Source organism: Lampris incognitus, chromosome 12 (assembly GCF_029633865.1).
Source record: "Lampris incognitus isolate fLamInc1 chromosome 12, fLamInc1.hap2, whole genome shotgun sequence".
Classification (NCBI taxonomy): Eukaryota; Metazoa; Chordata; class Actinopteri; order Lampriformes; family Lampridae; genus Lampris; species Lampris incognitus.
In genome coordinates, this window is record NC_079222.1 from 48153894 (window position 1) to 48176495 (window position 22602).

Consider the following 22602-nt stretch of genomic DNA (forward strand, 5'->3'; position numbering starts at 1 on the left):
GAAGAGGAAGAGCCGACACGAGGATGCTGAAGAGGACGAGCCGACACGAGGACGCTGAAGAGGACGAGCCGACACGAGGATGCTGAAGAGGAAGCGAGCCGACACGAGGATGCTGAAGAGGAAGAGCCGACACGAGGATGCTGAAGAGGAAGAGCCGACACGAGGATGCTGAAGAGGACGAGCCGACACGAGGATGCTGAAGAGGACGAGTCGACACGAGGATGCTGAAGAGGAAGAGCCGACACGAGGACGAGCCGACACGAGGACGCTGAAGAGGGAGAGCCGACACGAGGACGCTGAAGAGGAAGAGCCGACACGAGGACGCTGAAGAGGACGAGCCGACACGAGGACGCTGAAGAGGAAGAGGTAATAAGAGGCGAGAAGGTCAGATGTTACTCAGCCTCCAGCCGGGTGGAGTGAGGTAGACACCTGTGCAGCAAGGCATTCAGACTGTCCAGTCCCACCGAGTAATGCCACTGGGAAGACATGTTGTAGCTGGTCTCTGGTTCTGGAGTAAAACCGTATTGTCACAACGTGCACAAAGAAGTGAAGGTTTATTGTCCAGTTCTAAGGTTTCTGTAGGTGAATGTTACAATAAGGCAGACGTTTTGTTGGGACCACGTCTTTTATTCTCTTTAAATAAAACAACACAAAATATTCAACAGAACAACAACATGCTAGTGCCTAGCCGCACCACCGTAAGGCCACTTGTGAGCTCCGTCACGTCCCTGACAACGGCATGAAAACCTTCCTTGTACCCCTACCAAGCAAGGCCTCGACCCATCCCGACTCAAGGCCGCTTGAAGGATGTCGATACTCCGGTTCAAGAGCAACCGCCACCAAACCGGCCATTCAAGCAGTTTTATGGCTTGGACTTTTCCCCACGTTGGTCGTGTAGCGTGTTTTCACCGCCTCCGCTGCGCTACGGTGCGTCATGCTGCAACGCTGTCGACACATCCGCCACTGTCTACACCCGCTTCCACATCCGCCACTGTCTACACCCGCTTCACCCAGTTCAGGGTCATGGGGGTGGCGCTTGGCCCAGCAGGCATTGGGCAGGGGGATCGCTGGACAGGTCGCGAGCCTGTCACGCAGGCTTCACACAGTCCCTGACACGCCACACGCACCTCGGTGCAACTGAAAGACCCCCAATCCCCCAAAACCGCATGACCCTGGACTGCGCGAGGAAAGCGGGGTACCCGCAGGAGACCCGCGCTAACACGGAGAGGACATGCAAAACCCCACAGCTCCTCTTCGATGCTAACCGCTAAGCTAGCACGCCCAGGAAAATAAAATACATTCAGGAGGAAATTGGCATTTTAAACGTGAACAAACGTCACTAGGTTAAGATTTGCCTCTCGAGCAGCATTTTGGCAAGTGAAAAAAGGACTATTTGTACGATCACGCGCGCGCGAAATTACAACTGACATTCACTTCCGTTCTACGCGAGCGGAGGCGCGAGTAACACATTCACTTCCGGTGGCGAAGGAAATTCGCATTTTCGCTCCGTGCGAAGCTCAACTTTGGTGAACTTCGTTTTTGTGTGCGTGGATTTCCCCCCTTTTTCTCCCCAGTTGGACCCGTCCAACTCCGCCGAACCGGCCCGGGCGCTGCTCCACCCCATCAACCCCCTCTGCCGATCCGGGGAGGGCTGCAGACTACCACGTGCCTCCTCCCATACATGTGGAGTCGCCAGCCACTTCTTTTCACCTGACAGTGAGGAGTTTCACCAGGGGGACGTAGCGCGTGGGAGGACCACGCTGCCCCCCCCCCACCTCCCCGGAACAGGCGCCCCGACCGACCAGAGGAGGCGCTAGTGCAGCGACCAGGACACATACCCACATCCGCCCCCCCGCAGACACGGCCAATTGTGTCTGTAGGGACGCCCGACCAAGCCGGAGGTAACACGAGGATTCGAACCGGTGATCCCCATGTTGGTAGGCAACGGAATAGACCGCCACGCTGCCCGGACGCCCGACAACTTTGGTGAACTTTGACCAGCGAATCCGCAGCCTCGTATCAATAGCTTTTTATGTCCCCAGTGGGGCGATTGGTTACTGCAGCAGTGGGACGCACACATGTAGCACTCATAACACACAGGAGACAGAAACACAACAACACTATGAGCAAAAACACAAGTACACAGTAAAATCCTCAGCCAATTAAAAAAAAAAACACAATAAATTAGAACATTATGCAAATAACTACCTTTCCCTCCCCAGGTTAGGAGGGTTCAACCAATAGCAAAGACGTGTGTGTGGTTGACCCCACTTGGCATCACGTCCTGCACCGCCACATCCGGCACCGCGAGACACGGGTCTGGCCCGCGCGTGTGACCGTATGTAATTAATAAAGCAGCTCGAGGACTTCCTTCCGTGGGGTTCCATGGCGAAAACCACGTGGAGAAAACGTCCGCGTGTAAAGTGTTTGTTCTTCTTTTATGACGATGATGAACGATTCAGAGGATGAAGGTTACTCTGCACAGCATGCTCGGTCTGCCCGACCCGAACCCAAACGACGGCTCGGTGTCGTCTCACAGACATTAGTGCAAACATTAAAGGCTGCCTCACAATAAATACATGATGCTAATAAACTCAGCAACACTACTGCAAAATCCAAATGCAGACAAATGGCACAAATGTGTCTTCCACAAAAGCTTGACAAGAAAACAAACAAACCCCAAAACAAAACAAAAAAACGGTTGCGTGTCTGTTGTCGTCTTTAGCACGTTTTGGCTTCTGGTGTCGGGCCTTCTTCAGACTGCAGGCAAATCAGATGATTCTCAAACCAGACAGACTGTCCGCCCTGTTATCTGCAAGCGGTCAGATCCGATTTGTGTGCCCAGACATCACCAGCCTATCTGTATGGGTTGCCGTGGTAACGACACGGGCTAGTGTAACTACATACGCTGATGACGCGATTTACTAAGGCAGAAAAATGAGAACTGGAGCTGCATCACCGCGCCCTCTGGTACACATGGTGCTGCAGTCCTGTGGGGCACTCTGGATTTGACGTCGCCGCTGCGTCGCATGGCGCTAAAGAGTTTGAAATCCGACTTGAGCGGCCCAACTGAGATGCGTCTGTAGAATTCTGATTGGAGCCGCATTTCAAAACCACCTCCAAATGTGGTTTAGACCCTGTTTACTTAGACTCTATATGTCAATCTGGATACAATCTGGTTATGCCAAAAAAGCGGATTTGGGCTGGCGGTCTGAACGAGGCCCGTCAGCTGTTCCATCGGCTTATGACCCCAAAACACTGTTAATAACCACTGAATTAAAAGCTGCTTTAGTGTTAATCAGACAGTGAAGTTTCTTTTCTGAGCTGGAGGATTCAGGCCGTAAAGAGGACAAACTGTTTCTTTACGGCTGCTGAGACTTCAAGGATCCACCGCGCACTCGAACGCAACCATCGTTTTTCAGTCATACGCCGTTCTCTGACGCTGAAGAGGTCGTCTCACACACATTCGCTTTAGATCTGGAAGAGAGAAAACAGACAGTGACCGTTGTGTCATGAGGAAGAGGATCAAATCTAGAGATGAAGCGGAACACTGCTGAAATACCGAGCAAAACAAATGATAGTGACCTATTGTGGGTCATGTGGCTCCGGACAAGGTGCCCCGCAGCTAGGGCTGCCATTAATGAGAGTTCTCCTGCCAGGACGGTGGCACAAACCACCCTGGCCAGTTGACGGGCGTTCTCGCCCGGCTGGGTTTTGCTCGTACCCTGAACACCGAGCATCTGAAACACACAGAGGAGAAAGTAAATAAGCAGTGAGCTAGTTTTCTTCTTACAGCGCTCTGTATTTCCCTCAAACACACTTCCATCCACCCACTTCTACGAGTCCTGACACACCGTTGGCCAATGTCGGGCCGTCGGTGAGCATCTGTGACCCTAGTTTTTGTGGTGTGTCCTGCACTGTCGACACTAACTAGTCGGACCCCTGCCGGCAGCTTTTTGGCCGATTCAGCATGTTGAATGGGCGGAGCTCATCGGTGAGAGAGATCACTCTGATCGGCTGTTCAGCTTAGTGAATCAGTGCAGGACGTCCATGCTAGTTGGTCGTCGGCTGTAGTCTCTGTGGTGTTCAAGTGTTACTTGTTGGCCCAGACGCCAGGCGACGTGAGGCGACGCAACAGTCGGCCTTCATCGCCGCTAGTCGGTTTGGTGTGTCAGGGCCCTAAAACTGAACTCGAAACATGCAGATGCACATTCAGCTGTCTCCAACACACACACACACACACACACACACACACACACACACACACACACACACACACACACACACAGTCTTACACAGTACCTGTAGACAGGCCTGCTGGGGTGGCAGGTTGGTGCCACCACCTACTGTGCCAAGCTCTATAGAGGGCATGGTGCAGCTGATGTACAGGTCCTCGCCCTCAGCACCAGCCGGCTCCATTTGCGTTATACAGTTGGAACTGCCGACAGTTTGAGCGGGGTCCTAACACACAGCAGAGAAATGTCAGTCAGCAAGTCTTATGAATGGCAATAAAAATGATTCTTTGGATCAGTCATATGACTAATGATGCTGCATAAACGCCCCATTATTCAACACTGACCGAAAGAAAAATGTAACTGAACTCACCACACATTATTCTACGAAATAAAATAGATCTAACGAGCATTTCACCTTGGATTAGAGAGAGATTAATGTGAATTAACTGGCCATCAGTTCAGTAAAGGGATGGTTTAACTGACCAGGTGTAAAGGGTTTCAGAGGAACCCTGGGTTATCAAGACCTCGGTTAAGAGTACTCAGCAAGAAAGGTGCAGTATTTCCATCCATCCATTATCCAAACCGCTTATCCCAACCGGGGTCGCGGGATGCTGGAGCCTATCCCAGCAGCCATTGGGCGGCAGGCGGGGAGACACCCTGGACAGGCCGCCAGACCATCACAGGGCTCACACACACACACATAGGGACAATTTAGTACGGCTGAGTCACCTGACCTACATGTGTTTGGACTGTGGGAGAAAACCGGAGCACCCGGAGGAAACCCACGCAGACACGGGGAGAACATGCAAACTCCACACAGAGGACGACCCCCAAGGTTGGAAAACCCCGGGGCACGAACCCAGGACCTTCTTTTATCTACCTTTAAACTTGGAAAGTTTGTTTCATTCTAAATAAGTCTTGAGTATTTTAAAAATCAGGAAGTTGACTTATCGAGTACCTGTCCACAGGCGATGTAGATCGCAGCTACGATGTTGGCAGCATGAGCATTAAAGCCCCCTACACTGCCAGCCATGGCTGAGCCCACCAGGTTTTTATTGATATTCAGTTCTATCAGGGCAGCTGTACTACTCTTCAAGACCTACAGAACACAGCAAAAGATTAACATACCACAATGCTCATATAAGGGGTATCACACGGTAAACAAAACAATGACAGGAAACCAGAGACAGGGTACACTGAATGAGGACATAAATACAGTGACTGGGCCATTTGTTTAATGTTTCTGTTAGGGATAAAGGAATAGCAAACATATTCCTGGTCTTAACAGTGTTGTACCTCCTGGACTACCCTGGCAGGGATGGTGGCCTCACACACAGCAGACTTGCCCCGGCCCAAGATCCAGTTCAGCGCAGCAGGCTTCTTGTCAGTGCAGTAATTCCCACTGACTGAGAGCACCTTCATCTCAGGGTACTGCTGCTGGAGTCTGCACAAAGCCTGCTCCGTTCCCTGCAAAACCACAAACAAACATACATACACACAAATAAGACTTTTCAGTATTAAATACATGTAAAACGGGTGTCCGGGTAGCGTAGGGATCACCGGTTCAAATCCCCGTGTTACTCCCGGCTTGGTCGGGCATCCCCACAGACACATTTGGCCGTGTCTGCGGGTGGGAAGCCGGATGTGGGTATGTGTCCTGGTCGCTGCACTAGCGCCTCCTCTAGTCAGTCAGGGCGCCTGTTCGGGGGTGAGGGGGAACTGGGGGAATGTCATTTTTATATACTAATATGTAAGAAGCTGCTGTCACATCCATTTTATTCTGGATACTACGTAGGTAATTGCATTCATTCATTTCTTTAAACTCGTTTGCCGCGTGAGGTTACCAGGATCTTCTTACCTTTGAGAGCATGTTCATGCCCATGGCATCTCCTGTCTGGGACTGAAAGCGAATGTAAAGATTTCGTCCAGCTAAGCCGATCAGCAACTTCTCCAGTCGCGCAAACCTATTGAGTGCAAACAAATTGTTTTATGTGTACGTTCTCAGGCACTGCAGCATGTTTCCCAGATGTGATGAAATCAGGTCGGCATGCCGTCAGTCATTCAGCTTGTACTTCCATCCAGCCAGCGCCGATATGTGAATCAAGTGGTTTAAACTGACCTGCTGGTGTGGTCAAAAGCCTCCTTGATGATGCTGAAGCCCTCTGAGGTCTCAAGCCAGGCTTTTACCTCCGCCGCCCGACACGCTGAAGGAAACCTCACCACTGGACCTCTGGTCATACTGTCAGCCAGCACCCTGCTGCTGCAGCCACCACTCTGCTAGATGAGTAAAACAGCAGAGTCAGTACACCACACACACACTTCTACTTTACTACCAGCTGACCCTGCCGTACTTACAGCAACCGCTCTGCACCCCCTGTTGGTGCTGGCGACCAAGCAGCCCTCTGTGGTTGCCATAGGAATGTAAAACTGCTTCCCATCTAAAAGAAGTGGACCGGCGACTCCTACTGGTACTGGCATATAGCCAATGACGTTCTCACAGCAAGTGCCCATTACCTGTAGGACAGGAAATAATTTCAATAAGTCCATCCGTCCATTATACAAACTGCTTATCCTGCTCTAAGGGTCCCGGGGGGGATGCTGGAGCCTATCGCTGGTTTACAACTAAGACATCTATTTTATATGGAGATTAGAAAAAACACGTTTGGTTAGAGTAAAGATGAGAACAGAGACTATTGAGAACATGCCTCGGTGTAATCAACAGACAGCTGGACCACTACCTTAGAGTAGTTGTAGTCCTTATAAGGCAGGGATGATAAAGCATAAGGGACGGGCAGTTTGGGAGAAAGCATCTCCCTCCTGATAGCCACGCCCCGCTCCGGATTATCCATGACTGCTTCCAGTTTATAGGGCAGGATATTGTGTGAGGCCACCAACTTCATCACCTCCGCATCGCTGAGGAAACGGGCTCCCCTCTGGGGAGGTACATCATAATGACAATTAAAAAACCATCTTTTTAAACAGCAGAAATGGTAATTTTTGTTCAAACTAAAAATGCATTCTCTGATCTTTTATACATTATATCCCTCTGAAAGAAAAAAAAAACGGTTCTGGGTATCTTGTGTCCATCCATCCATTATCTGAACCACTTATCCTACTCTCAGGGTCGCGGGGATGCTGGGACCTATTCCAGCAGTCATTGGGCGGCAGGCAGGGAGACACCCTGGACAGGCCGCCAGGCAATCACAGCCACCCCCCCCCCACACACACACACACACATTTATACCTAGGGACAATTTAGTACGACCAAGTCACTTGGACTGTGGGAGGAAACCCACGCAGACACGGGGAGAAAATGCAAACTCCACACAGAGGACGAACCGGGACGACCCCCCAAGGTTGGACTGCCCTGGGGCTCGAACCCAGGACCTTCTTGCTGTGAGGTGAGCAACCATGCTAACCACTGCGCCACCCGTATCTTGTGTCATCTGCCAATATTGTCCTTCTATCAGCTACAGCAACTCACCTGGGGATCAGCGAGGATAGCCAAACATTCATCTAGCTCTCGGGGCTCCGCGGGAAATTTCGGTTGAGGAGCAGATGATACCTCTGCAAGAAAGTCCCCAAAGAGGAAGCATTCACACCCGGGTTTACTAATGGTTGAATAATCTCTGATATGGAAGAACCAGGAGGAAGTAATTCATGTAAGTGTAGGGAAAAAGCAGTCACAAAGAGACGGGCGGTGTAAAGTAACAGAAACACCTTATCAAACAACAGAGCTGAAACAACCGAGCCAAGACTCACCCTGTTCTTTGGAGGCTGTGTCAGGGAAATTAAAGGACGTGGGATTGGTTGCTGAGATATTGTTTGCTGTCTTCTGGGCTTTGGGTGCGGGCGAGTCCCTCCTGCAGCATTCCCCCGACCCCCCGTGCTTCGGGCCAGTGGGGGAGCTGATAAGAGGGCTCTTCAGGGACAGGGAGGACTCGGCTTCCGTGTGCTCAAAGAACACGTATTTCACAGCAAGGAGCAGGGCGAGCCCCAGAGTAATCACCTGCTCCAGGTCCATACTAACAGCAGAAAGGGACAGTACACAGGAAGAGACACAGAGAGAGAGTGATGCAGCAATGAATTAAGTCCAACTCAGCATTAGGTACTGCACGTAAACAAGTCTGTGAATGTTCTCATTCATCAAGGTCATGGTTATCCAAAGGAGTTGATTCAAGTGCAACTGGACTTGGTATATATCCATGAAGACGTTTCGCCTCTCATCCAAGAGGCTTCCTCAGTTCGTGCCTTTCTGACTAGACCAAGCTAGTCTGACTGGCTGGTGATGAGACTCAGAATTTATCCTCTAGGAGTCGTTGTCAGAGCTATAGATATGCGTGGCTCTTTGTGAGCCACGCTCTGACAACGACTCCTAGAGGATAAATTCTGAGTCTCATCACCAGCCAGTCACACTAGCTTGGTCTAGTCAGAAAGGCACGAACTGAGGAAGCCTCTTGGATGAGAGGCGAAACGTCTTCACGGATATATACCAAGTCCAATTGCACTTGAATCAACTCCTTTGGATACACGTAAACAAGGTTAAATAATGGGGGACATTACCCATGGAATAAACCCAACAATCATTATTGTCTCCTTAGTTTACCTGGAGAGCTGCAGAGGCCACATGGTGCCATCAGAGTCCAGTGTCTTAGCAACAGGCCGCTCCGCTATGCGATTCTGACCCGGCTGTTCAGCCGCTAGCCGAGTGTGAGCATGGACCAAGACCAGGCCCAAAGACTAGGGAAGTAGGGGAAGGATGAAAAAGAGACAAATGCTTGATTTACAACTTATCCACGCCTCAGGTGTGATAGAGAATAACACAAGACCACTTTAAAACCAAGACGGACCCAGCAGGCACTTATGGAAATGCTTTGTCTTCATTTTGTCATACACATAAGAGGTCAAATGAGGGCTTTCTGTTGTGTCTACAACACAGCGTGTCCTTGTTGAATTAGCTGAAGTGTTTTTAGAAACGTCACTACGTAGCACCTTGTTCTCAAACGTTGTCGTAACACTAGAACAACCGAGACCGTCATTTTGACCATTTTGGATTTTCAAAGCTTAATAAGTTTGTGGGGGGGGGAAGATACAGACCTGCCGCTCCCTGAATGCTCCTAAAATTGCATACATTTACATTAAAATTAGTTTTAGATCAATCAAAAAAAAAAAGGGTATGGTAAGATCTACCTAAAACGGCTTGAGCGGTCAAAATTACCACTCGTAATTTGGGCGTGATGGTGTGCGTCATGTCACTATTTATGACATGTGTTGGTCACATAATTTCCTTCGTGAAGTTCATTGCTCTGTCCTAGAAACACACTAGCACCCTCCAGTGCAGAGAAATAGTCTAAACTTGATTTGTGATTATGTCCAACATGTCTGGTTACAGACGCCGTTACAGACACACCATGACTACCACCGAGGCGTTGCAGAATGTACAGGCATTGGACAGCGGCAACTTTAAATTGTCTAGAAATAGTATTAAAGTTGTTAAAATGTTAAATTTGGTGTCAGTTAGTTTCATAACAGACATACAAGGCTCAGTGTTTTTGTTTTTTACTGATTTTCACTGAAAAATACCCAGATTTTTAAACTGATTTTCACCCGGATTTTATGTTTCCACGTATCCAAAAGTAGTTCCTGTTTGTGTGAGGTTATGTAACAGTGTCCTCTTGTGGCGAAATTCAGCATGCTGGATGGCTTTGAAAAATAAAAACCGAAACCGCTGAGCCTTGCAGACATACTAACATATGTAATGCATTAAGATCTCAGTTGGGTATTCACCTCGTCAGAATGTAGAGTTTAAAAACCGGCGGTCATTTTGGCCACCCGTGGTCATTTTAGGCAGGAGGGAAATCCCGGTGGTTCTATTTAGAAACGTTTCTATAAAGCAGCTTGTTTTCAAATGCTGTCTTAATATCAACATTTATCGAAGTCTCGCGTTCTCACCATGATGATCTTAACCCTTTGGGTGACGGGATTAGGCTTGTTATCCTCTTCTTCAGCCAGCACACGGGAAAAATGGCTCAGCTGCCAGATAGGACGGCCCTCACGGCTTTCCCTCGAGAGCTACGCAAACACGGGAAGACAAACAGATACAGAATTCATAAACACACAAACATGCGCACAAAACCGCAGTCCCCTTATAGTGCATGTTTACCTCCAGGACAAGAGAGACACACGCAGGGAAGAAGGTCATGAAGACGAAGTAGTTAGCCAGGACTGACATGCAGCCAAAGCAGCACATGATCTCCAGCTGGGGCACGCCTACGAAACGAGAAAACATGTTTGTTTTTGCAGAACTTGGCTTTGCTCATAACAAATAAAAAAAACATTAAAGAGTGATTTTTCGATGCTTATCGATTCAGAATTTTTACAATATCAGGCAGAAGTCACACTGGAGGCTGCGAAGCCACCAACCACCTCCATCCACTTTACATGAGAGGCGGCGAGCAGCCTGGATGGTCCGCAGAAGGAAGGAAGACACAAAAAGCTGAATTCAAAATTAAAAGTTGAAACTCTGATCACACCACACAAGAAATGCACATCGCCACGACCAGTCGGGCTTCAGAGAAACATCTGGTGTAACATTCTCCCCCATTGTAGATACTAGCTTGCATTTTACAACGAGGGGAAGCTAATTGGTTTTCACTAGTTTTCCTGAACTGTATGACTCAATTAAGCCAATGTACATGGACACGGACAAAAAAAAATTCCGTTTGGTGAAAAGTGGCAGAATTTATCTGAATTTCTGGTGTATGGGGGAAAAAATGCAAGGAATATCTGTCTTAAATTGGTTAGTTATGAACTATTTTCATTTATATAATTATAATTCTAATGATTAATAATCATTACTATTAATAATAATAATTAATAATTATCATTTATATTACTATGGTAAGCTATTTTCATTTATATAATTTAATATATACGGAGATGTAAGAAAAATATACAACAATACATCTATTGGCAACACAACATGCCCACAAATGGGGGATAGCAGCAGGTGGTTTTGCTGCTTCCAGTGTGTCTTCAGCCTGGCTGCCATTCAACCGACTGCTCGCAAAAGTTTCCACTTCCCTGAGATTGGACCTGCGGCTCACATCGTAACAGTTTCACTATCTGCAGTTTACCAAAGAGACAGAACCAAAAACTGCTGCAAGACTTTGCAATTTTAATTAATTAATTTGTTATATATTTTTTAATTTATTAATTTATTTATTTGTATTTTAAGATTTTATTGTGTTGCAAGGAAACCAAAAATTGGTTTGTCGAAAATATTTAAAAAGAGACAAACACATGGGCACAGGCAAAGACAAGGACAGAGAGACACAAAACTCCTTCTCTCTCAAACACATAGTACTATACTTTTGCCCTAATAACTCTTACTGTTTCATTTTAAAATGTTTAATTGGATAAAAAACGTTTTGGTATGTAGGAAAATGGCTTTATAGTTCAATAAAAATACTTTTTTTCTGTTGAGAGTAATCTCAAAGGAATAAGCAACAATGTGACATACATACTAGTTCTCATGGTACAGCACAACCTGCACAATTTATGAAGATGCATTCTAAATGTAATCTGAATAAATTACCTATTCTCAGCATTGTCGCTGAACATGATACTGATTATACTCAGTGTATTCAGTGATTATACTTAGTGTATTCAGTATTTAGGGACTAAATACTTTTTCAAACATATTCTGCCTAAACTCTGTTGACTTCTTAGGCTTCAGGGATGATTTGTAAATGAATTTAATACAAATGCAAATGCTCTTTAAGTATTCCTACCAGGCGGTAGCCTGAAAGGGATATTGCATTCGGTGACGTGTGTGTGTGTGTGCTTATCTTGCATACTGCTGGACCTATCAGCCTAAAATTTCTTTTGCAGTTATGACTGTATGATCAAGAACATCTTATGGTTGTGGTGATTCAAAACCTTTGAAAAACTTTTGTTCTTACTACCGCCACTCCCTCTCTTCAATCCCTCTCTAGCTCTCGACCAACGCTGCTCTGTCACCACCCGATCTAAGTCGACCATGAGTGAGTTGTTGACTCAGATCGGGCAGCAACATGATCAACAGTTATTAAAATAATTTTTATGAGCCAAAAAATGTGCAAGTTATAAAGGAACAACTTCCTCTAGGTTGCAGTCAGAACAGGAAGTGTTGCATATTCTTATTGCTGACCAATCTGAGTCAACGGTAGGTATGACTCACGCAGGCACGAGAGTGAACAGTTTACACAGCTTTATGATATTATGAAAATACACAGGGTTAGGGTTAGACCAAAATGGTCACATAGCAAACCTTTTTCTATGTGGAAAATGCAAGTTTATATTAGACATGGTAGCATTTGTGCAAGAGTCCGCCTCGATGCTGCACATCCACAGACTGACAGGCAAAAAACGTTGTTATTAGATAGATTTATTAGCTTGAGCGCTGCATATTAAAAACTTTTCCCCCCATATTTCTTGTTCCATCGACCTGGGCGCTAAGCAACAGTCAGTTCGCATTATTACCTGACATGGTGCCAACCCCAATGACCAGACACTCCACTAGGGCATCCAAGGTGAAGGTGGGGCCCAGAATGGCCATTCCCAGGGAGATGTTTTCCCTTACCTCTTCCTGCACATCAAAAAAATAAAAAATAAAAATCAAAGCAAATTGACTCCTCAGTGGAACCAAACTATCTAAAAATAGGTGGGTCTTACAGTGTTCAGTTGGCAATATTACCTGAGAGTTTGAGCTGAGGGCAAATTTGGCCAATGCACAGGCTTTGGACAAGTCAATAAGCAGGAGAAAGAATGGCAGGGCTTCGCTGCAGGGAAAGCAGGCAAATTATAGTTAAAATGAACATAGACAGCAATTTGAAAAAAGAAAATGTTTTATGAGAGACATCTGGAATTTGATGGGCAATGGTATTTTAGACCATTTTTAAATGCCAAAATTAAAAGATAAAACTTTGAATCTGACTGTGGTTTGTCACAGTCACATTTGCAAATGCCACCCCAATGTTAACTAAGTAAGGCATAATCCATGACAAGGTGTGCGTTAAAGGATTTTAACACACAATGCAGAGGGAACACAGCACTTTACTTGTTTTTTGTTGAAAGTTCTGTTCTCAGAAAAAGGTTATGAGGCAAAAGTTAGCCGCTAGGCTAGAGCTTTGAACGTTTACTGAGCTTGCTACTGGTTCAGCATGTTGGTATGATTACACAGCAACTTTGTGGCCAACGCAAGAATTTAGAACAGTGATTAAAACTGAGCCAAACAGGGTGCCTGGGTAGCGTAGTGGTCTACTTGTTGCCTACCAACACGGGGATTGCCGGTTCGAGTCCCCGTGTTGCCTCCGGCTTGTTTGGGTGTCCCTACAGACACAATTGGCCGTGTCTGCGGGTGGGAGGCTGGATGTGTCTATGTGTCCTGGTCGCTGCACTAGCGCCTCCTCTGGTCAGCCGGGGCGCCTGTTCGGGGGGGAGGGGGAACTGGGGGGAATAGCGTGATCCTCCCATGTGCTACATCCCCCTGGTGAAACTCCTCACTGTCAGGTGAAAGGAAGCGACTGGTGACTCCACATGTATCGGAGGAGGCATGTGGTAGTCTGCAGCCCTCCCCGGATTGGCATGGGGGTGGAGCAGCGACCGGGACGGCTCGGAAGAGTGGGGTAATTGACCGGATACAATTGGGGAGAAAAGGGGAGAAATTTCAACAAAAAATAAAAATAATAAATTGAGCCAAACTAGGTGTGTATTATATGGTTTTAACACACATCCTCCAGCCAATCAGGCAAAATTATTTTCTGGGACCCAAATTTAAGAACACCTGGTAGAGGAATTCATTTTTCTTTTAGCATTTTCACAAAAATCTCTGATCCAAGTCACACCAATCAAAGTCCCTTAGGGTACTGCGAAGGCTATTTGAGGTATCTTTTAGAAAACAAAACCACACACAGCACAAATATCTTTAACTACTGTGTGAGGTAAGCTATCCTCACACTGTTTTTGAAAGGGTTAGTCTGCATTAATTCATATAAAATACTTACTTCAGGCCTGTCAACTCTTTCCCAAAGAAGTGAATGACCACTGTACTGAAAACAAAGCTGGAGAAAACTGTAAAGAGGCCAGCAATACCTGGACAGACAAAGCGTAAAAAATGTAAAGCACCGCACAAAAAACAACATTGACAATGGTTAAGGTGCATTTTCTCTTGTCTTTGCTTGGCTGAATGATGAGCCTTAAATGTTATACAAAAAATGTATAACAGTTATCGATGGAGAACACTACAGTATAATTTTGAACTTGCACATACCAGTGTTTTGAGTGGAAGTCATAATAACTTCAACATCCCATCATACTAACCTAGTATGTATTTGGAGCCCAGTTGCCGGAGATTCTTGAACTGGAAGTAGATGTAGATAATAGCCATGCAGCGAGTGACCGTTAGAATGATCACATCGCTGCTCTGAATTGTCTGTTGAAAGGACATTTCAGGATCAGTTGGGTCTGAAGATCTACTCTAGACACACCTTTTGCACAGCTTAAAAGTTGTGCAACACTAGGGCTGGGCAGTATTGGGAAACAATCCCCTACCGAGTAATTTACAAAAAATATTCTCAGATAGCGAAGGGGAATATTATTTGAGAGGGAAATTAAACTTCAAGGCAAGAGCTACAGGGATGACGAAGAGTTGTGTTAACTGTCTAAGTTTTATTTATCTCTAAACATTTCTAAGACATTTCTTATTAATTTTTTTTCTTTCTATGACACAGAGTGGATATTTGGGTTGTACATAGTATTGAGGTCTGTTTATTCTTGGTACGTGACATTAGGATGTGTTTTTCTTTTTCTTTTCTCTTGTGTGCTGATGTTTTTTTTTCTTCCTTTTTTCTCTTATTGTTGACAGTAGATGAGTTTGTATTGTGCAGCACAACTTGCATTGAATTTGAACTATAGCTACAGTACAGTGGGAACTGAGTTTGAAATGTATAGTAGCTGAATTAACTGAAGAGTAGGTGAGAAGGGGTAGGAAAAAATGTCCTGCTTATTTACATGTTCCAAATAAATCATCATCATCATCATTCACTCATTCATATTATATCGATATCGTGATATGAGACTAGATATTGTCTGGGATTTTGGATATCGTAATGTCAGGATATGGCATAAATGTTGTTTTTTCTTGGTTTTAAAGGTTACATTACAGTAAATTGATGTAATTTTTTCAACTTACCAGACTGTTCTAGCTGATCTACTTGCCTTTAGTCACTTATTTATTATAGAGGGATTACTGATGATTATTTCTGAAAAATCTGATCGTGAAGTCAAGTCAATTTTATTTGTATAGCCCAATATCACAAATGTTTTATGAAAGCACTAACAGCCATCCCCACAATATCAATAGAGATATTTGGTCCAAAAATATCACAATATTTTTTTTTGTCCATACTGCCCAGCCCTATGCAGCACCACCCATTTTCACTATCACCTCTCTAACAGGTAGACTCACCTCTTGGAGTTTGGGGCACTCATTCCAGCCGCACACTTGGTTGCTGGCTGCAAAGCTGCTCACAGACATGAGACAGACGTTGAGGGTGATAGTGCCCACTATTACTTCCCAAGGGTGGGAAGCCACCAGCAGGCCGTGCAGCCTAAACAAACGAGTCAACATGGTCCTCAGGCACCTTCCTGCTACCCAAGGTTACCGATTCACCTGCATCAAGAGGAAGGCATTATTTCACCATCATACCCATTATAGCCATATCATCAATTACCCTGTTTGGAAAATGCTAATGTTTAAATGACCGCAGTTGTAAACAGTCTCTATCAGTAGTGATCTGGTGTTTTAGGACATAACGATAAATGCAATCGTTCCCAACTGTCTTACGGGTCAAAAAGGCCCACGACCGTGTTTAACAGCACAGAAAATACTCTAAATGATATTTTTTTCCAACCTCAAATTTGCTGACTTTTCCTAGAGTGACCCCAACATTAGAAAAAGTAAAAACATCGTTTCCGTTCGTATTTCCACGAAAGCTGCACACCACTGGGGTGCTGGGATTGCCTCAGGGTCACGTGTGACCCCATAAAAACCGAGTGGTGTCCACTGACTAGATGCAGTCCTTCTGCACCGTGACGAGGGGAAAACCCAGACAGTCACAACGTCGGTGACAAACGACAGGTTGTTTCTTCGTCCACAATAGATCCGGGGTTTAAAATTAAATGAAGCTGCTTTAACTTACAGGTGTATTGAAGGCGGGTCATAAATGACCCTTAAGGCAAGGGCGGTGTGCAGAAGGTGTGGACAACACAAAGGGTTAAGTTAACAATCAGGTTAGATCTCAGTCCATCTGACTTGACCTAGCAGAGCACGCTACTCACCATCCCCTTGCCTTAAGAGCTACAGACTGGCTAGCTAGATGGTCGCCTAATCACCGAGCGTAATGAGTATGCAAATTGAGTTGGCAGTGTGGCTTAATTTAACTCGTCCAATCGCTAACAAAGTTTAGCTAAGGGGCTCCAGTCAGCCCGGTCTGCGACGGGGGGACGCAGCGGATCAGTTTACGTGTTAGCTTAACCTGTCGTAAAACACCCTCGACGTTAGCGCCGGCTAGCGAGGCGATAGCCTGTCGGACCCACGCTTTACGGACAGACGTTAAGGTCGTTCCGTATGTCGCAACGTTCAACGATGAGACGAAAGTAGAGTTTTTAAATAGTTTATGAAAAAAAGGCAGCGTTTCACCTTCATCGGAGAGCGGTCCGCTGTAGTCCGTCGCCCGGCTATCCGCGCCTCCCTGCGCTGACGTCACGACACCAACATGGCGACGAGGGGAACGGCGAAGCAACGCGAGATGTGCGGCGGAAGACTCCCGCTGTTGCAGCTTTTTTTTTTTAAAGCGATTAAAAAGCTATTAAAGCTATAATCCGCGACTTCTGTTTTATCCATATCAAACGAGACGACACGCCACTCTGCTGGGCAGACGGTCAATATTACAGTGGGTAAAATAGCCGTAGTAAATTTACTGGAATCAGCAGAGTGCGTGTTTTTGGTTTTACTTGCCAGCAGGGGGCGTCTTACACAGTCGCGCTCATTTCGGAATACTGCGCCAGGTACGGCGTCGCACAAACCTGTCTTTGCATGACAGCGTTAATAATAATGTAAACTACTAATAAGACACGTTAGCCCCTAGCTAACGGGTCTGACCCTTTAGCCGAGCGGTTAGTGATGTCGCCTTGTGGTGCAGTGCACCCCGTATCGAATCCCGCACCGGGCAAGAAAATAACCGGTTACAATAATAATAATAATGTAGCGAATTCGGGGGACAACGCAATCACAGGAAGAGCCGCGGCCGGGAAGCGAACCCGTATCGCCCGCACCGCAGGAGACATCGCTAACCGGTAGACTAAAGGCTCAGACCCGCCAGCCAACCAGCGGTCAGCGTGTCTCCTTATCCATGCACGCTACAACATTGTTAAAGGAACCAACCTCTCTTCTTCTGTTCCCTTTTCTGTCTGTTTATTTATTTCTGTAATTCCCTGTTTAAAATGTTGTTAATGCCGAGTTAACCTCTCGTCGAGCACACATGACGTGTATGAAAACAACACTGCTGAGGCAGGCACGCTCCAATGCGGGTGGGCTGCCTGAGGGAGCCCAACGACAGCTGTAGTTACTGTGATTTAGTACACAACATACACAGCTTTTGTTGAGGTGCGGTCACATTTTGATTGAAATACGTTGTGAAGCCACTTTTTAATAGAATGACATTTGATGAAAGTGTGAGCCTTTTTGATTTCCCAACTTTTGCTGAACTACACAGCTTAGTGTGTAATATTTACCAGGCCTACATAACCACCAGGTTAATACACCACAGCATCCCGTGTAACTGGATAACTTAAACTGTATGAGGAAACTGGCTGCCTTGGGCAATTTTATTTTCAGGGCTCATTTATTTGAGTACTCGTTATGCAAGGTGTTGTGGCAGTTATTTAAATTCCACAGCGAGACAAAAATCTCTTGGGAGTATTGTCACGCTTTAATAATGCTTAAGCATGGCACACGCAAAGTTACCCAAGTGCCCACCCTCTTCTGAGAGCACCCCTCCTTTATATCTGGCTCTTGCAACGCAGCATAACTGCTGAGTCGAGTTTGTAGTAAAAAAGTGACGTCACGATAGTGTGCTACCCAGTGCACTAAAAACAATAACTCATCGGATGAACTCAGTTAAATCGTGGGCGAGTTTTCCACCCAACAAGTATGTTCAGCCCCAGCACATCCGTGCAATATAATTTAATTGAGTTAGCTCATCAGCAATTAGGAACATTTATTTGTCATTTCATTCCATGCACATGCGCACATGAAATGAAAGGAAATATCGTTCCCCCAGCCCACAGCAGTGCAACACAAAGACAAAAACACACCAAAACTACAAGAATATCCAAACTATAAAAATAATAAAAACTACAAAAACACATATATCCAACATACTATCTACTACTACTACTACTACTACTACTACTACTACTACTACTACTACTACTACTACTACTGCTACTACTACTTTCGGCTGCTCCCGTTAGGGGGCGCCACAGCGGATCATCCGTTTCCATCTCTTCCTGTCTTCTGCATCTTCCGCTGTCACGCCAGCCACCTGCATGTCCTCCCTCACCACATCCATAAACCTCCTCTCTGGCCTTCCTCTTTTCCTCTTCCCTGGCAGCTCCATATTCAGCATCCTTCTCCCAATATACCCAGCAATATACCACCTGAGCGGTCCCTCTAATATAATCACTCCTAATCCTGTCCTTCTTCGTCACCCCCAGTGGAAATCTTAGCATCTTCATCTCTGCCACCTCCAGCTCCGCCTCCTGTCTCTTCGTCAGTGCCACTGTCTCCAAACCATATAACATAGCTGGTCTCACAACCATTTTGTAAACCTTCCCTTTAACTCTTGCTGGTACCCTTCTGTCACAAATCACTCCTGACACACTTCTCCACCCACTCCATCCTGCCTGCACTCTCTTCTTCACCTCTCTACTGCACTCCCCGTTACTTTGGACAGTTGACCCCAAGTATTTAAACTCAAATGCCTTTGTCACCTCCACTCCTTGCATCCTGACCATTCCACTGTCCTCCCTCTCATTCACGCATAGGTATTCCATCTTGCTCCAACTGACTTTCATTCCTCTTCTCTCCAGTGCATACCTCCACCTCTCCAGGTTCTCCTCCACCTGCACCCTACTCTCACTACAGATCACAATGTCATCCGCAAACATCCTAGTCCACGGAGACTCCTGCCTGAGATTGTCCGTCAACCTGTCCATCACCATTGCAAACAAGAAAGGGCTCAGAGCCGATCCTTGATGTAATCCCACTTCCACCTTGAACCCATCTGTCATTCCTACCACACACCTCACCATAGTGACACTGCACTCATACATATCCTGCACCACTCCTACATACTTCTCTGCAACTCCTGACTTCCTCATACAATACCACACCTCCTCTCTCGGCACCCTGTCGTATGCTTTCTCTAAATCTACAAAGACACAATGTAACTCCTTCTGGCCTCCTCTATACTTCTCCATCAACATTCTCAAAGCAAACATCCCATCTGTGGTGCTCTTTCATGGCATGAAACCATACTGCTGCTCGCTGATCATCACCTCTCCTCTTAACCTAGCTTCTATTACTCTTTCCCAAATCTTCATGCTGTGGCTGATCAACTTTATACCTCTGTAGTTGTTACAGTTCTGCACATCGCCCTTGTTCTTGAAAATCGGTACCAGTGTGCTTCTTCTCCACTCCTCAGGCATCCTCTCACTTTCCAGGATTGTGTTAAACAATCTAGTTAAAAACTCCACTGCCATCTCTCCTAAACACCTCCATGCCTCCACAGGTATGTCATCAGGACCAACTGCCTTTCCATTCTTCATCTTCCTCATAGCTGCGCACACTTCTTCCTTGCTAATCCACTGCACGTCCTGATTCACTATCCCTACATCATCCAACCTTCTCTCTCTCTCATTATCTTCATTCATCAGCCCCTCAAAGTACTCCTTCCACCTTCTCAGCACACTCTCCTCGCTTGTCATCACATTTCCATCTCCATACTCGATCGCCCTAACCTGCTGCAAATCCTTCCCAGCTCGGTCCCTCTTTCTAGCCAATGGGTACAAGTCTTTTTCTCCTTCCTTGGTGTCTAACCTCTCATACAACTCACCATAATGCCTTTTCCTTTGTCTTTACCCCCTCCCTCTTTGCTTTACACTGCATCTCCTGTCTACTTTCTTCATCTCTCTGTCTAGGACCTGGTTGCTGTGAGGCTAACCACTGCGCCGCCGTGCAACCAGGATAGGAGGCTTGAGAAAGGAAAAGAGCAAGGAGAGGAGAGGGGCCATGGGAGAGGAGAGAAGCAGGAAGTGGAGAGAGGAGAAAAGAGCAGACATGAGGGTACAGTTGAGACAAGAGGAGAGTGGAGAAAAGAGAGGATATGGGACAGATGAGGGGAGAGAACGAGAGGGAAGCAGGAGAGGAGGAGTCTGAGGTAACAATCCATTGTTACATTCGTCTCAGTCGTGAAAGCTTTGTTGTTGTTTTGCGCACCACCCTAAACAAAATGCAAATAACCCAGTAGTACAGAAAGTCTTCTGGTGTAAAGATGGCACAAGTAGAAGGTGGCTAACGTACTGACAAGAACGTCACACATTGCCTTATTCTGTCTGCATGGCTTTTGGCAAGTCAACTGACAGCGCTTCCTTCGAAAGTGGGATGGCGGCTGGAAGACATGTTCACCAGCACTGAGAAGAACATGGGAGGAGCATGGCTCACAAAACATGTGCTGTAAATGCTTCTGAATCTAATATTAAAAGCTTACTGAGTGGTAGTCAGTAGTCTTCACAGAGGGAGCAAAACAAGAAGAAACCTCAGTTTGCTGAGTGTGTGGTGGATGTTGTGAAAATGTTGGGTAAAATAGGTCTTTGTCAAGATCTAGGTCAAGGACTAATGCTGCAAACATGCTTGATGACGTCAATGTTGATCATAGCAATTTCTTGGAGATCATACTCCTATTGTGCAAGTATGATCTGTGCCTGAAAGAGCATGGCTGGGGGAGCTAGCATTGGATCGGCTGGGGAAGCTTTGTCTGCTGCATCCTGTAGGCCCAAGGACCACGGCCCTGACAGGAGCTGCGTCCGAAGAGGAAACACCGAGGGCGGTCTGACAGGATGTGGAAGCGGGCAGGCTAAGCTAACTGCTAGCCCACGCAAACCAGCAGTTCTGACAGTCATCCTGGCTGGCGTTCGTTCTCCTGGACAGTGATTTTTTTTTTATTTTAGTTTAGATATATGTGTTAGTTTGGACATATGTGTTCTCGTAGTTCTTGTAATTTTTGGATACGAGTTTCATTTCATGTGCAGAAGTGCATGAAAGGAAACAACAAATAAAGTGTTTCTGATTCTGATGAATCTCTTGACAAATCAAAGAAACTGCATCAGTCAAAGGGGCAAAGGGCAGCGGTTCCCCGGTGACCTTGATGTCTGCAATAACCATCAACTCCATTATTGCCACAGTTCAGCAGCTTATTCAGGAGAGCACTGTGGAAGACATCACAAAGGCTGGGATGTTCTCTGTACAAATTGACACCACTCAGGCCATCACCTCCCAGCACCAGCGTTCTGTTGTTCTGAGATATGTCGCAGACACAATTCCTGAGAGGCTTGTCATTAGTGTGAAGTGCAGAGAATCAACAGGTCAGCATATTGTCGATATGCTTTCAGAGGTTGCTTACAACCTGAAAGTGGATTTAAACAAATTCATTGGGCATGCCACAGATGGTGCATCCAATGTGCAAGGCCGCTGCAGAGGCTTTTCCGCTCTCATGTCAAAAGAGTCTCCAAATCAAGTGCACGCACCCATGTGCTTCACCTTGTCCTTGCTGACACAACACAATCAGTCATCGAAAGTGGATCACTATTTGTACTACTGAATGATACCTCTGTTTTTCTTCGTGAGTCATACAGAAGGATGAGTGTGTGGGAGAGAGAGCCAGGACCAGCGACACAGACGCCTCTCTCCAATTGGAGAGGCACAGTGGTGGGCCAAGGATGCTGCTTTGAGGAAAGTGCTTGGTTCTTTTGCGCATCCAGATAATAGCCTCTATGTGGATGTCATTCTTACATTGACAGCTATAGAAGACCAGGTGACCATGAAAACAACCACCCGGGTTAGTGCACGTGGATTTATTGAGGCTTTGTTGAAGTATGAGATGGTATTAACAGCACAAATCTTCCTCGGGATATTTGAACAGACGTCACTCCTGTCCAAGTATCTGCAAACAGAAGGGCTGGACATGATGTCTGCCCACAGATG

At 46.3% G+C, this 22602-nt stretch overlaps 1 protein-coding gene across 2 annotated transcripts; it reads right to left on the reverse strand.

Annotated features, from left to right (window-relative positions):
* Nucleotides 1-1843: 1843 nt before the first annotated feature.
* Nucleotides 1844-17024, reverse strand: LOC130121714 (3-hydroxy-3-methylglutaryl-coenzyme A reductase-like). 2 transcript variants are annotated; one of them, XM_056290581.1, is made up of 20 exons: nucleotides 16978-17024; nucleotides 15745-15948; nucleotides 14598-14709; nucleotides 14282-14369; nucleotides 12973-13057; nucleotides 12759-12864; nucleotides 10399-10505; nucleotides 10188-10307; nucleotides 8842-8975; nucleotides 7998-8260; nucleotides 7720-7802; nucleotides 6974-7168; nucleotides 6591-6749; nucleotides 6355-6512; nucleotides 6094-6199; nucleotides 5532-5702; nucleotides 5194-5334; nucleotides 4303-4461; nucleotides 3586-3740; nucleotides 1844-3477 (listed from the first exon to the last, which is right to left on the reverse strand). In XM_056290581.1, exons 2-20 carry the CDS (start codon nucleotides 15904-15906, stop codon nucleotides 3423-3425), a joined length of 2559 nt encoding a protein of 852 aa, XP_056146556.1. In that variant the 5' UTR covers nucleotides 15907-15948; nucleotides 16978-17024; the 3' UTR covers nucleotides 1844-3422. The 2 variants fall into 2 exon arrangements, with proteins under 2 accessions (XP_056146556.1, XP_056146557.1); XM_056290582.1 differs by lacking the exon at nucleotides 16978-17024 and adding an exon at nucleotides 16617-16767.
* Between the last annotated feature and the right edge of the window lie 5578 nt (nucleotides 17025-22602).

Excerpts from the sequence above, each read along its gene's own strand:
- LOC130121714 (XM_056290581.1), bottom strand. The coding sequence starts at position 15,906 with ATGTTGACTCGTTTGTTTAGGCTGCACGGCCTGCTGGTGGCTTCCCAC. Across the intron at positions 7,169-7,719 it reads CTATCCTCGCTGATCCCCAG|AGGGGAGCCCGTTTCCTCAG; the intron begins GTGAGTTGCTGT and ends GTACCTCCCCAG. Across the intron at positions 3,741-4,302 it reads CCCAGCAGGCCTGTCTACAG|ATGCTCGGTGTTCAGGGTAC; the intron begins GTACTGTGTAAG and ends TGTGTGTTTCAG.